The sequence below is a fragment of the Lathamus discolor genome, chromosome 5 (genome assembly GCF_037157495.1).
Source record: "Lathamus discolor isolate bLatDis1 chromosome 5, bLatDis1.hap1, whole genome shotgun sequence".
Taxonomy (NCBI): domain Eukaryota; kingdom Metazoa; phylum Chordata; class Aves; order Psittaciformes; family Psittacidae; genus Lathamus; species Lathamus discolor.
In genome coordinates, this window is record NC_088888.1 from 86,171,626 (window position 1) to 86,188,042 (window position 16,417).

General features: G+C 35.1%; 1 protein-coding gene across 1 annotated transcript in view; it reads left to right on the forward strand.

The window, feature by feature from the left end:
* The window catches only part of COL21A1 (collagen type XXI alpha 1 chain), a 100,188-nt gene that overhangs the window by 65,744 nt on the left and 18,027 nt on the right, over positions 1–16,417 (forward strand). The window contains exons 18-19 of the mRNA XM_065681486.1: positions 15,111–15,155; positions 15,533–15,586. Coding sequence (XP_065537558.1) covers positions 15,111–15,155; positions 15,533–15,586 — 99 coding nt within the window. The remainder of the gene's footprint in view (positions 1–15,110; positions 15,156–15,532; positions 15,587–16,417) is intronic.

Genomic DNA, 16,417 nt, shown 5'->3' on the forward strand with positions numbered 1-16,417 from the left:
CAGTGCTTGTGGGTGAAGCTGGCAGGACATTAATAGCACTCTTCTAGGCCTAGCATATGCTGTCTTGCCACAAGTAATATATCTGAACATTTGCAACTGCTCATGTTCTCTCTCCAGGAATCATATTTTTCAGAAACACAGCTGTAAACACTTTACATGGTAGAATTTGCCCTTAGTATTTAGGTCACATCACAAGACCTCATGTGGCCTCGTTTCTGCCAGTGATAGCAGCATAACATGGCTTCCGGCTTCTGACCTGACTCCTGCTGTTACACCTGTACTCATGGTTTGTCTGTTGATATAAGTGCATCAGGAATGCCAGATCTAGATCAATGCATTCTGTAAAATATGTGTGTTTTATGCTAGGGTAATATGGCAGAATTATTTTTGAAACGTGTTCAAGATACACTAAGGGTATAGAAATTTCAGCAGAAGTTGCTGTATTTTTCTTCATAAAGCAGAAATTTTTAGAATAGAACATAAAACTGGTATAGCCAGGAATCCTGTATGTTTGGAAAGCAAACCTAAAGCTAATGTAATTCTACCGTATCTATGGCCATGCTGAGATTAATAGAAACAGAAACCAAGGAAAGAAAATTCTTGACTTAGTTGTATGGTAATATACAGAACAAAAGCTTTTTGTTTGTTTGGTATTTTTTTCCTGTGAGCCATGTTATATTCCCCACTCTCCATTATTATACAGTTTCCCAGAACTCTTCTCTACGAAAAAAATTGTCATTACTGGAACCCTTAGAGTGCAACATGTTGAGGCAAGACGGCATGTTAAACAGTCTGGAGTTCACTGTTGCCTCTCTTGTCTTTTTTTTGTATAGACAGACAATGAAAAACCAGACACAAAACACAGAGCTACTAATAACTCTATCTGTATAATGACAGTGTTCCTTAGAGATGTTCTCAGAACAAATGCCTGGTAGCCAGTCATAATAATCATATAGGAAATAATTATTAAAATGAAAGTGTAGCTAATTATAATGAGCTTTCTTCTTCACTACAGCTTTACACATATCACTGTCATTTCATAAACTGATATGTAAATGAGAAAATATTTTGAGAATGACAGAAATTTTGAAAAATTCTACTTTGCCTCTATTTACCTGCTGCAAAAACATTTCTCTCACATTAGTTACGTCCTTTCATGCCTCTAGGCATGTGTGTATTCTCATGAAATTCACCAAGGAGAGAAGTAACACCACAACCACCATATTTGAGTAAAAAATGTGAAATGAATGAATGGTGTGGAAAGAGTAACATCTTTGATAAGATAATCAATCTAATGCAGTCAGTTGAGATGTGCAAATTTTAAGGTGTTCAAGTACCCGTTAGAGTCTACAGCAGAATGAGAAAGTAATTTTAACATAATTTCTCTATATTTAACTTGGTTAAGTAGGCCATATGAGAGGAAAAGCAGTCAGCTACCCGTGGAATAGGATGGGACTGTGAATAATGGAAAACTTCATAACTGTTTTGAACTATTCATGAAAGGAAAGTCACAGTCAAAATCTTTGGAATGGACAGTGGAGTGTCAGAGCTATGCTAGCCTGTTTAGGAGGAAAGCTGCTATTCATCTTTAAAAAAAAAATCATGCTTTTCCACTAGTCTGAGGTGCCTCTGTAGTAGCAGCTGAACTGTGAACTCTGATGGCCTGCTTTTCAAAGGTGTCAGTGTTACAATCGTAAGAGAAGTAAGAAATAGTATTTGCTTTGCAAGTAATGTCTTGTGGGTCTCAAAAGAATACCTTATTTCTTTGTTGAAAAGTCAGACTTTGGCCTTTAAATACATTCATGTGTAAAGTAAAATTGAGGTGATAAGGTGTTTTTTCCTACCTAAACACACGATGCAGTAAGACTTTGGTAGGCATATGCCATACATCATTATTTCTTTACAAATAGGTTAGCTTAGTTGAATTAGTTTTTTAGTGACTGTTTCTCTATTTCTTATTCTAATTATTGAGTTGTTGGAATAGACAGGGCAGAGTCTTGTTGATGACTTTCTAATCACCAGATCTACTATAACAGATGTTGTTAGTCTTGTTCCCACTTGAGGAAGGGGGAGATGACAGTTTTGACAGCACAATGCTTTCAATAATCATTACACAGTACTTTCTTTAAACTCAACTGCATTTTTTTTAGACTGAATTCAGGTTTTCCTGTGAATTATAACTTTTAGGTCCGCTTTAGGTGTATGCATTTTTAACAGACTTTGTGTGCAACCTGGGTTATCTTTTTTGTTGTGACTGACAAGTTATTTTAGCTAAATTCATTCCATACTACATTTTCAGCAGTTAATTGCTATTAACAAGAAAAATATGAGAATGGTGCTGTAAAAGAGCAAGTAATTAAAACTTCTGAAACTTCAGGCAGACTAGTCTGAACTACTCGGTTATTCCCAGTCGACTAAAATGATATAAGACATGACAGCATAGTTGTTGATCCAAAGTGTATTGAAGTAAATGGAAAGATTCCCATAGAGTTCAGTCTGGACTGGGGCCACAATAAATGCTGTAATAAACTTGGACCCACTGACCTAATGGAACTTGGAAAATAATGCTTGCTTTTCTAAGTTGTAAAACTAACAGTTCTCTCCCATCTAGTTCTTATTTTCTGCTCGTTCCTCATGATTACTGATTTTTAAATTTCTGTCTTCACACACTATGCAATTAAATTAATTATATTAATTTTCTATAATTATGTATCTTTGTATCTTGTATCTTTATCTTCTGTCTATAATTGTGTACCTTTTTATTTTGTCTACAGAGACTTAGGAAACTTATTTTTGCATTTTTTTTCAGTTAGTGCTAATTCAAATCTGTTAACTTTGGAAAATCAAGTGGAGAAAAGGTGGCATACCTTGCTGCCATTTCTTTAAGACTATTTTATAGATGCAGTGTTAACAGAGGCAATTTCTTAAAAAATATAAGGAAGAACTAAAGGAGCTGTAGTTGTAAGCCGATTACGAATGAATGGCATGTGCTATAAATAGTTATAAACAGTACTCAGTCTCTTTTATGCTTGTATGCTGTAGCGACCTTTTTATATGGCTATGCTGGCAGTTCTGTGTGCTGATAAAAGTTACATACCAGCATTCCTCCTCCACTGTAGCTTGTTTGAAAACATAGTGATAGAAATACCTCTGATCAATATGTTTTACAACTTAAAACTTCCCTGCTGACTAGCTGAGCTGTATTACAATAAACAGATGCTTGTTGTTTATTAAAATATCTCTCAACAGTTTTTTAATCTTGTATAAATTAAAAAAATACATTAAATCAGTGTGATTCTGAAAGAATTTTCCTGCCGCAAACATTTGATGGTGCAGCTTTGTTAAAAGAGTGCAGTAACTAAGCACAAAATTAGTGGCAGTGCTTATTTATTCAGATTCCGTTAGTGATTCCAGTGAGCTAGTCCTGTTTCTACACAAAACCACAAACTCTTCTGAAGAGTGTAATTTATTCTGTGCATTCAAATAATTTGGACTTTTATTGGAAATTTTAATGACGAGACTTTAAACTTGATACTATACTTATTAGTTATATATACTAGAAAGTGATCTTTAATTCCCAGAATAAGTGCTTTGGCATAAGTTTATACTGTCTGTAGAGTAAGAGCAGTAACACACATGTTCCACCTGTGGTTTTTCCCACTGAGGAAATTATTATATTCACTTCAAGCTGCAGCTTCAGCCTTCAGCTATCATGTCCTCAGCTTGCCTAAGATGGAGTCTACACAATCAGCATGAAACTGAGTGAATTAAGTTGGCAGTATGGGTGTATACAGTGCACATCAGATAGCCCCTCTTGTGCTAATGTTACGCAAAAATACATAAAAATGTTTGCTCATTTAAATGCTGTTGCATTTCGGAGACTGGAGACTGCGTCAGTTGCAGAGAGCACAATATGCATATGCTTACAAATATCACTACCTTTTTTCTAGCAAAACCTGAGATTTTCTTACTGTTAATATGACAGTGGACCTTTCTATAGAGGTGTTTTATTAGTATTTTAACATTATAGCTACACAATTTGACTTTTAATGTATTTTTAAGTAGGAAAAAAATCAGTTTACTGTAACTCATTATTATCCAAATGGATTTCTGATGAGTTGGTTTATATTATTTTGAGCAAATGATGTACGGATACATTTCAAGTGTATTAGCTAATATGCTACTGCTTGGACTGAAGAAAAAATCTTCTAAAAAATTACTGGACTTTCTGAGGTGGACATTTTTGAGGAGCTGAGTGGACAAATCCACACAACTCTGTTCTTTATCACGAATTTCTTTACTCCCAAGGCACTTGATCTTGAAAGTTATGTAGTAAAACTGGTATGAAGTAGGTATGCCTTAAGTGATTAACATTCACTTCCTTTAACGTGTGATATTTGAAAAAAGGACTCATTTGCATTCTTTTGGATCCACCTGATGTCACTAGTAATACCTAAAGGCATTTCTGAAGTCTTTTCTGAAGTAGGAGATTCTTGAAGAGAATGTTCTGACTGATATATGTTGTGTTGGGCTGACATCTGCCATTTTAGTGCCAGGAAAGTTGGTATTCATACTTTCAGTAAACAATGTTTCACATGTGCTGATAAATCTTGAAACAGCAACATCTCTCCATTATTCTTGCCTTATAGTTTTCTTCTTAACTCCCACAGTTTTCAAGGAACACTTCAAGACGCTGTCAAATCCTTCAGTAATATAAATAGTACATTGGAAATAAGATTTAATAAAATTGATTTTGTCTATTCCTCAGCAGAAACATTATGTCTAGGATCACTATGCATAGTGAAATACGCATGAATTTAAATTAAATTCTGGAAGCCAACGTACCCACCCAATAGCACTGCCAACTATTGGGTGGCGGTATCATCTTTTGGCCTGATTTAGTCATCTATGCATCACTTTTTAACTGAAGTATGATATGACAGAGTATTTGAAATCATTGGAGTAACATCTTTGTAGTCTATTGGGAAGAGAGACTGAAAAATTGAAAAAAAGTTCTTTTGTAAAAAAAAAAAAATTTGACAACCGGTGGAGTAAACTTCTAATCTGTGCCTTGTAGCAGAGGAGTTACAAGTAAGTAATATGCAAGATATTTTAAATATTTTTTCAGCAATGCCAGCTTTATTAATTGTGTGTTTGTCTATGCTAGTATCTTGTTTCACACATATTAGAGGTAGGATATAAAATATGTATAAAGTATAAATAAAATAGTTTCTACTATCTCTACTGATAGAATTAAAATTATTTTTATTAATTACAAGTAACCAGACAGTAGATTTTATGCAAAAATACAATGCATAGAATATATTAATTTAGTTTACAAGCTTATAGGAATGTAATTTTTGTATTGCTTTCATCTGTAATTCACAGCAATTGTGTTCAAGATTATTGCTCAGCAGCTGTGTTCAATCACACAAAAAGTGTCATTTATGTTAGAGTGTGTTAGACTAAAAAAAGAATGAATATATGATTAATATGTGCCTGTCCTAAGGGGCAAGTCCCTAAGCACTGTGCTTACTGTGGTCTTTCATCTTGTCAGGTCTCGGAAGCAAGCTATGGAAAATCAAGATAGATTTTTTTTTTTTGGTGTTGTTTTAGCATATGATGCAAAATGGAAATGTTTTCAATCTGTAAATATTTGTCAGACAATAAAGTTTCAGATCTAAAATTATCATTTGTGGTGAATAAAAGCAGAGTGTGTGTAGGGTTTCTCTCCCCTCATTTGTGGTGTACAAGTGCAAAATTCAGACTAAGCTTTTTGAAACTGTATATTGGTAACTGCACGTAGTAATGGGCAATGCTACAGGAGCTAATGCTTCACAGTGTGATTTCTGTTTAGGCACACACATTATCAATTGTCATGGATTTGTATCTTTGCATTTTAACATAACAGTAATATGAAGTGTTTGATTCGCATCTTATTAGTATGGCTCAAAGCCAAATTCCTAGGTGCATTTAATTGTTGCTCCACAGAGCACAGGTATATGGCATTCCAGGTTCTTAGGGAAAGTGCCTTCTTTTTGGTATGAATTGTGTCTCTATTAGTGTTCATGCTAGAGAATAATAAAAAGAAGAGACATCTGAATGCCTTTAATGCATCCTCTAAATATTTTTATCTTCCTTTCCTAAATGAAGTGTAGGATTTTGATTTACAGCTTACGTAAATATCCACTGGAGTTTCCAGTGACAATGGAGACCAAACAGAAACTTTGCTCAGCTGATTGATGTGCTTAGAAACCAAACATAGGCAGTAGGCTGACACTCAGTTAAAATGTAGCAACCAGAAATATTTATTGGTTTAGTTGATTTCATTTACATTACTGTTCTGTTCTGTGCTTCTTAACATAGTTATGGTGAGTTACTTAACTACAAATAGAAAGAGGATTACCAAAAGGATATTTGACTTTCCTTCTTCTGATACAATTTCAAGAGGGTAGTAATAGGGTAGGCAGTTTTCTTGCTTTTCATGATTCTTCTTCACTATATGGAACAACCCAGGGAAATTTGCTATACCTGTGTAACATATGGTTATTCTCTGATATGAAACCAATACCTGGATGGGATTATTCACCCATCATGAAGTACTTGTCTCAAATAGAAGAGGTCATTTCCTTCTGAAGTTGCCTGTTTCTTTTAACTGGCTTAGACAGTTTAGATTTTCAGATTAGTTAAAGATAGTTGAATTTGAACCCTTCCAGAAAACGAGGAAGAGAAAAACAAGAGAACAACTTAAAGCAGGGCTTCTATGTTGTTTTTGTGTTCAAGTGCTAGCTGGGCTTTCAAAGTAACTAGTTTCTTGTCATGCTTCTTCCTTGTGTTCTTCACAATCAATAGCATTGCATGATTCTTGTGCAATGTGCTCAGTTAGGGTTATGCCAATTATTCAAGATACACTGTGTAGTGTAAAAATGGGAAAAGTGAAGATAAGTAAGGGAGATCTGCAGTATTCGTGAGCCTTAAAAATCCTTTCATCAGAGAAAACACATTAGCATTGCTTATACTCAATATTCCTGCTGTAAAGATGATAAAGATAGTTTCGTAACTGAGATCAGCTGGTTCACCTCTGTTCAGGAAGCAATGAGACAGTTCCTGTCCACAAAGATCTTTAAGATTGAGAAGTTGATACGGAAGTCTCAGGCACTCGAGTAGGTACAGTGCTAGCAAATTTGGGGAAATTTGGTGCAGTTAATGTTTTCATTTTAGTAATGTTTATGTATTTACAATACAGTGAGTCAGATTCTTGTCTGAATACAAGCTGGCTTCCCATCTAGAAGGAAACAAAAAGCAGTCTTTGATCAGAGTGAGTTTAAATCTGTTTGCAAGGTTTAATCGATGTTCCTGCTGAAATTAAAATGTCATGAGGATGTAAGACCTCTCTTCCTCAAACTGAGCGCCCCCTCGCCCCGCCATGACAAAAATACATGTTTTTTCATTTGTGGCGCATGTTGCTGTGCTGGAAGTCTTCAGGATTCTGTATGTTTTGACAAACCTCTTTTTTTTTCTTTAAGGTAGATAATTAAAAAAAATAAATGTATATTTGTGTACAGCCATTGTTCTAAAAAGTTTATATATCAAAAAAAGAAGTAGCACTCTGGGCTAATGAAGCACAAGGAATACAGTGCTTGTGGGATCTTGTTCTTAGACTAAGCTTAAAAAAATTGACTTTAGGATTTTGACGCATTTTAGTCATGTTGGACCATTATGGAATTACTACAGGACCAGCAAAATTAATGTTATTAGATCCACTAAGACCAAGAATAAAGAAATGGACTATAAAAATATTAATTTAAGAAACAACCTTTGACCTTTATTGTGCAAATTAATTTCTGCTGTAGTAATTAGTCTTAGTAATTAAATTTAGTGATTCTTACATGAGTCAAGGTGTGATTTTCCTCTTTGTCCTCTGGAAGGGTTTGATCCCAGTCTCTGCACAACTTTCCTAGTCTATTTTTTAAATAGATAAGAACTACCAAGCAGACTTGGACTAAGCGAATGATCACAGAACTTCTTCTCTGACAAGGATAGGAGTATGTAGAAAATGTTTTGGATTTTTTTCATCTCTTATTTACTGACAGATTCTGTCAGAGCTTCTGGGATTTCCTTAGACAAAAATGCATGCTGGCCCATCCTACTTAATAAGCAGCAGTGGAACAATTTTCTAGCAATTTTACAGTCCTTTCTGGAACAGATTTTTACCATTTTCATTTGCTACAATCTGTGACAAATTTCACAGTATACACCATATGGAAAAAAATGCATGATTTGTTGTTTAACATGCTCACTGCTAATATAACTTACTACAGGAAATGGGGATGGCTGAAAACCATGTTCTTCCACATCCATGTGACCTATGTGAATAGAACTGTGACTCTTGCAGTGTCAGACAGCCCTGTGTACTGTGTGCAAGTTGCAGGGCAGCAGTCAGTGCCCTTTGAGGAGGCCCTGCCGTCCTCAGCCTGCCTTCTCTTAGGTGTTGAAGGTGCTGGAATTGTGTTGACCCATCATGAGCTTTTCTTCATAATTTAAGTAGTAGAGAACTTATAAAGCATTTTGAAGGCATGTAACTGCTTGAATATCAGTGCTTATGTGTAAGTGTTAAATATGGGTCAGTTTGGCAGCTGTTAGAAAGCAGTGCAAGCTTTTTAGACAGATTTGGTCTCAATTTCCAGTGTCTGTAAGGCTAGTGCCTGGTATGGCAGGTAGAGGCAGGGCACTGTGGTGTCCCTTCCAGGACTAGGGGCTCCAGTTCTGTCTGGATCCACAAAATTTTAACAAGTCTGATACTCATATTATTTTGCAGGATATTTACAAGAAACAGTGACACCAGTTTCAGCCTGTGACAGGATATGCACACTCTTCATTTTCTATTAGTATTTCCAGCTTTCAAATTGCAGTTTTCCCAAGGTCCGTGTTGTTGGCAATGCAAAAGGGGTCACTGTGTTCCACATTTAACGTGTGTGAGTTTTATTTTTAATAACTGATTTGCCAGAAAATGTGTTTGCAAACTCTGGTCATATAACTGTAAAGATCTTGGTAATGCTTTTTCCTTTTCTGCATTTAATTTAAAGCTGCTATGCTAGTCTGGTGGATGCTTGTTATGTCTGTGGGAATGCTTCTTTGTGTTTAGCCTATTGTTCTTTGTCATCAATTCCAACTACTCAGTAGCAGCAGATGCATATCTTTTACGTATATTTTGCTACTTTCTCCCATAGAATGTTTTATGCATTATCAAAATCATTCTGTTAGGATTACCAAGTATTTGCTGTAATCTTTTAGGAGGTATCTTGACTGTTGTACTTTCGTCCAAATTATGGCTTGACTTGTACTTTCATACATATCTCCAGTAAATCTCTCATGTATCATCAAGTATGCTTTTTCAAGTAAGGATCAGTAACACATAAACAGTCATATTTTTCAGGCATTTAAAGGGATCACGGGAGCATCTAGATATCTTCTGTGAGTCTTGTTCTGTTGCTGTTGTTCATGTAACATGCTGTAGTGTCTTCCAAGAATCAAAATTGCAGATTACTCAGAGTGGAAGGAGCCATTTGAAACATAATTCAAAGAACTTGTATACACTAGAAAAAAAAAACCATATTTTTATCAGTAGTCTTGACTTTTGTCTGTTTTAAACCTGATCCTTCAGCTGACCCTGTTTAACAGTTGCACTGTTGAATGAAAGAGTAGGATCAAAATTAGCACCTATGGACTTTTTAAGACTAAAACTCTGATTGCAGTTTCTCAGTGTGTTATTTAGAAGTCTCTTGTAAGGGTTGTGTCACTGCCTCAATTATGAATGATCATTAGGGAAATAGTTTGAAGTTTTGTTGTGTAAATGGACCACAGCCTGGAATGTGACCATCTTTTAACAAAAGCTAAATGTTAATTAATGGATCCACTTTTTTAAAAATCATAGAACTTAAATGAGATAATCCTCAAAATTACCTTACTGACTGTGCTCAAAAAAATACTATTTTAAGCATAAAATAAATAATATTTACCAATATTCAACAATAATAGTAGAGAAGATTGTAGATTCCCCCCCCCCCCCCCCCCCGATAATGACCTCTGAAATAAAGGGTCTGTGCTTACCTTGCATTTTATTGCTGTTGCATTTTTTTGAGAGGGTGTCACTGTGTAAACAGGAGGTATTGTTTATTATAACTTTTTAAATTATGATATCTTTTAATAAAAAACCTAAATAATTTCAGGTATTTTTACCTTAATGTTGAAATAATGGATAGTTTGAAAAACTGTTCCACAGTGATTTGTCCTAGACAGTATTTATCAAATGTTTGACATGTTACAAAATAAGTCCAGATGTACTGTTTTCAGTGAGGAGTTTAAAGCAGTATGTTGAAAGAGTACAGTTTTGTATGCCCACTCCAAGAAAATAAAGCATTAGTAAGATAATTATGCTTGTGTTCTCTCCGTGTTTGGGGAATTGATTGCAAACAGTTTGTTCATAGCAAAGAAGCTTTTAGAGATACTCCATAATTTTGCATCTTCCAGAGATAGAATTTTTGTGATAATGGGTATGTTATCTTTAGTCTAGAAGCTCCAATTTTCCATGTAGGGCTATCAGCCAGTACTGAAAAATTATGTCCTACCAGGCACCACTCCAGAGAAGGGTAATATTATAGACAGTAGCAGAAATAATAGAATAGGGTAATAAATATTCTTTCTAGGAGTAAAATAATTTTTGTTTTCTTTCTGGAAAAAGTTTTTCTGCATGGTTTCCGTTTGCAGGCATAAAGTTAAGCGTGAGGGAGATACAAATAATCCATAATACTAGAAAAAGTGGAAAAAGTATTTTAAGGAAAGTAGCTTATGTCTTATGTAAAAATGTTTATACCTAGTTGATCTGTATATAAGACCTCAGGCAATTTACTTAATGGATTTTTTGTGGGGCTGCATGGAAAAAAATCCAGCTGTTTAATATTACCCAAAACAAAAATAGACATTTCATGATTAATGAAAGCTACAAGAAAAATTTTCCAGGGATTGTGAAACCATGTTTCTTTTACAGTTAAATCCATTGTATCTGCCAGGTATTATCAAAGAATGGAAGATTTATTTAAATTGCTAAAGCTGGGATATAATAGAATACTTATACAGAATTGCATAAATATATAAATGTTTAAGTGTTGTTAGTGAAGCTTATCATCGCAATAGAAACAAATTCATGTTTTTGGGTGTTCTGAAGTCCTAGCTGTGGGGCCTGCCACTGAGGAAGACTCTGTCAGGGGACTTAATTGCCTACTCAGATGAGCTTCATTCTGCAATGAAGTTGTGAGACCCCTGGCTAAGCATTCCAATTTCTTGCGAGTAAAGCATACCCATAGCTCCTTTGACCTTTAGATATCCTTGTTTACATTTATATGCCTTGTGATTCCTAGCCAATATAAAGACTTTGTCAGAAGCTTTTGCTGTCTGAGCCTATAGAGACCTATCACAGCAGGCATATACAAACAAGCAAAGAAAAGGAAAGGTGGGAGTGAAAGAGAGAATTTTTGCTTCAGAGAATAAGTTATCAAGGTGTGTGGGATTTGGTCACCTAGGCATTGCCACTGAGAGCCATTTGAGATGTATGAGGATGACTGCAGCATCTGTTTCAAAGGGTAAGAAGTTAGATCAGGTATCCCACAGCACCTTCAGTGACACCAGAGATGGTTTCAGTTACCTACGTAGCATTCAAGTGTCACATTTAGGTCCTGGGGCTCCCCTGCAAAAGCCTTCCCAGGTCTGTAACGAGTTTAGAAAGCTGATGGGCTTCTAGGTGCGCACAGGATGGAAGATAGAAGATTAAACAAGCAAAAGAGACTGAATAAAGGGTAAAGACAGCAGTGTCTCAATAAATGAAAAATCTTGGTTAACTGCCAGACTGATACATGATCACATTAAAACTCAGCTGTGTGTGATAAAACTGCAATTGAGAGTCTTTAGAATCGACACATTTTTTAACCAACAAATTAGGCTCACTAGGCTATCTTGCTGGCTCTATATTTCATCTGGTTGTAGTACTTGCTGATTTAAGCTAAAATAATGAATAATGTTACATGCTTCTACAGGGTAAGGGAAGACTTTCCATTTAAGGGAAAATTTGAGAGAAAGGAGGAAGGCATTTAAATGAAATTAAGATAATTGAGAAAGATGCTGGAAGAACCAAGGCAGTATTAAGGCTTGCAATAAAAAAGGGGACCAAATTAACTGATTTAGAAGTATAAGATGGCTCAACTTACATAAGGACAGAAATCACTACAGTGCAGCAGATGCTTTGATTTTTAGCTGTTCTGTCTAGAAATGTAATGCTGTGTTTTATTGGTATTATAACCAATATGCATATATGATAAATACAAACAATTTAAAAAAAGTTTTCTGGAAAGACAAAGGAAAGAAGATTTCAAATTACAAGCCCTTTTTCTTATTTCGTATGGACAAAATGTTGCTTGATAGCTTTACAAAGGACATCCCCATAGGCAATTTTTTTTCCATAGGCCAGTGAATCGTGAATTATTCCACAGCATTGATTCTGTTACTCCCAGTGGGTGGCAGTTTTCCCATCTGTAGTAGTTCCAAACATTGTGTTTCCCTTAGTGGCAGAAAACTTGCATGATGAATCTGTTTCATATTAAGTTTTGATTAAACACAGGCGTTTGTGATAATATTAGTTACAATATACTCTTCACAAAATGGAGTAAAACTAGTTGTTTTGCCTCATGCTTTAAAGTAAGAATACATTTTTTGATAGAGTAAGGTTTCCTTGACAGTATAGGTAATATCATCCTATTAAACATAACTTTATAATAAAAATGCCTTATTACTTATGATAGAGAAAAAAATACTCAAATCTGAGGATTTGTACTACACGTGAAGTCTCTGTTTAGGAGCAAGACACATTTCCAAAGCTTGGTTTGGCTTTTGAACTACAAGCTAGGAAAGAAAATCAGGATATCTAAATTACTTTTTAACCTTGTCTTCTGGGAAAGTACAAATAATTCCATGTGTTGTAACCAGATTATCCATGTAAAAGGAAATAATAGATTGGGAATAGATAATAAGAAGGAAACCAAATTTAATTTTTTAGGCATGCTGGAGCTAATCCTACAGACATTAGTCTTTGTAATTACTGAACCATAGAAGCTATACAGAAAAATAACTCTCATGGGAAAAAATACTTTATGACCAAATTAGCAACTCCATTCTCCTCCTTTTGTGCCAATTGACATGTGGAGAATAATTGAAAATCTCCACCCCATGTACTCTGGGAATCATTCACATTAACATAAGTGATAGATTCATTCTTAGCTGAGTGAATGTCACTGAGCCGTAAGAGAATTTTAAGGGTCTGGACCAGCTCCCGGTGAAATAAGAGCAGAAGTTCCATGTGCTTCAATAGTGCAGAGTCAGTCAGAAGGGCACAAAGGGAAAAAAAAGCCCACACAGGAAATATGATGTAGGTTTACAGTTGTTCTTTGAGTGTTATCCTTCTTTGCTACCGATAAAAAGGTGAAGTTAAATGTCTTTTCTCAGCAATTTCTTATAGCCAAGGAAGTTGAACACAGCTCAGCAGAACATTGTGTTTCTTCTTTTAGGTATGCTTATATAGTGGTAAATCATTCACTGTGTTGGATAAGTATGTGGAACTGTCTTGTCTGAGTCCTGCAAATAGCATAGAAATGTAACCATGGAAAGCTTTGGTAGATCATTTCAGTATGAGAAGGTTGCTGCCTAGTGGGAGTTTTTGCAGGATATATGAAGTTGTGTTTTGTATTACAGGTACAGATATTTGCAATTGTTTTATGTTTTACAGCTCCAGAAATTCACTGTTAAATAATTATACTGAGAACTCAGGGACAGGTCTGGAAGTTCCTAAATGTAGTGATAAATATGCCCCATTTTCCATCTTTATTTGTGCAAAAGGTCTAAGGTGTTTTCGGACCAATGTTTAGCAAGAAGTTATGATATGTAATGTGAGTAGAAGTCTCAGAATGAGGCATTGTTTTCCAAATCTTTTTATTATATTCTTTGATCTTTCAATGATAGGTACATTGGAATTTTGATGACCTGTAAGTGCTCAGGATGTCTTTGTTAACTCATGTGCCATTAACCAATGAACTGTTTCTGCTTGATGTGGTCATTGTTAACTAGAAGCTGTGTGTAAACTGCAAAACAGTTAACTATGTTTTCCAGTCCAGCACTACACAGATGTAATCCATATGGAAACTATTGGATTATTCCTGGTTGTTACAATCGTGTTATTTTTCCTATTTGTCCACACAATGCATTTGTTTTGATGGTGACTTTTTCACCACCAGCATATTCATTTCAATATTAGATTAAAATGTAAAGTCTGTAAGCCAAATTCTTGTGGTACAAATAAGAACAGTATCTGTCCAGTAAATCTGAATAGAGCTACTTGAGAGAAAAAAATAGATTAATTGAATGTAGACTACAGTTTTAAATAAAAATGGAGTTTTGTTTTCAATCTGAATTATGTTCAAGTAAATGATCACTGTGAGAAAACTGTGACATATACTGTAGAGCTAAATGAGCAGTGCTGTGAAGAAATGGCAGAATATTTATGTTCAAGTATTTATGGGGGTGGAAGCTATCATCTTGTTGTTTTGTGAAGATCATGTATGTTATATAGGAAAATAGGATTTCTTTTACTTGTGGGTCTATTGACCAGGACTTTTGTTCCATCTTATGTGGGAAATCTTGTGGATAATGAAAAGTGTTTTCTTTCCCTGGCCCAGTCAGGGATTTCACTAAAGCATTGCAGCTTTAGTGGGCAACCAGGAGCATGTGAGCCTGCCCAGCGGCAGATATGGACTCCTGGCGTGACAGAACTGGGAAGTGACTGAACTATTAGTGTTTCATGGTACCCCCAGATGAAATAGTTTGCACGTTGCTAGCTGAAGCTCTTTTCTCTTATGTGTTTTCTGAATTTTCTATTTCCTGCCCATATTTTGAACCTCAGTCATATGACAGTGTTACATTTATGAAGACATGAAGGGGTAGCATTGTTAAATATTATCTTCTGGATAAACTATTCTATATATTGAAAAGGTTTTCTTTTGTCCCCTCAGGGAATTCCTGGAATCCCTGGAAATCAAGGAGCAAAAGGACAAAAGGTATCATTAATAGTTCGAAACACAGTTAAAACCTGTGCATACATGTACCATTTCCAAAGTAAGGTTTAGTCTGTGCTCAGAGGAGGGTTTTCCTAGTGGAGATTCAGGACATCAAATCAAGCTGCAAATGAATGGAGACATGCAAATTCCAAATTCTTTGTGGCATGTTTGAAAATCTTGCATTAGGTTTTATATCAACTGTTGCAGAAGGAATGAATAATTCAAAAGTAAGGAATGAATAATTTAAAAGTAAGTTTATAATACTTTGAGAAATAATCCTAAGTAAATAAATCTTCATAATTAAGGAGTGTTAAAGAAACTTGTCAACTATACATATATTAAGCACAGAATTCTCCTCCTTATGTGAAAACATTTAGGGTGAAATTGGACCACCAGGTCAACCTGGGTCAAAAGGGTCACCAGGAGATACTGTAAGTATGTATGTATGTATGTATGACATGTCAAATGGTGTTATGAACAAATTATTTGGATGCTGTCATTCTCTATTTTTCATATGCAAACAAGCAATGGCAAGTACAGTAGCAACCCATTATTTTCAGGTTGGCAAATATGATCAGACTAAATCTAATCTCTGAATTCTCCCAAAGTGTTATATACCTACTTTTCTTTTAAAATTGATGATTTTCTGACTCCACATTTGAAAAAGAAGTTCAGCAAACACGTTTAGTCTCTTAATTAATTAACTTTGAATTAACTTTGAAAGTACTCAGTCTTATTTGAAAGGTAAGACTGACTTAATTGTTGTCACAGTGTGCAATAGATTTCTGAAGAGGAATTTCAGGATGCTTTAGTGATAGCGCTCTTTTGACAAAGACTGTGAGTATATCAGAGCCCACTGAAATTTCAAACTCGTTAAAGAGAGATTTTGATTTTAGAATGTAGGAAACAGAAAATAAACATTCTTTTTAGCCATTCCAGCTTACTGCATCTTTGTTACTGTCTGAGTAGGGTGATTTCTGTGTCCTTTAGAAAGCATAGTAGTAAAATAATTGTTCTGGAGGTTGGTGCAAGTACATATAGACCGCAAAATCGAAATTTTAAAGGCAAAAGAGACAGCTGCATAAAACTAGTTAGAGATCTTGCATTAATTAGTAGGAACATCATAATTGTCTGAACATATGCTGCCTTAAAAATAAATGATCTTTTTCAATATGGAAGTTCAACAATGCTTACATGGTTCCATTATTAAGCATCCTCATTGTTAACATGAACTTTTTCTTCTTTTCTGGGAAGATATTTCA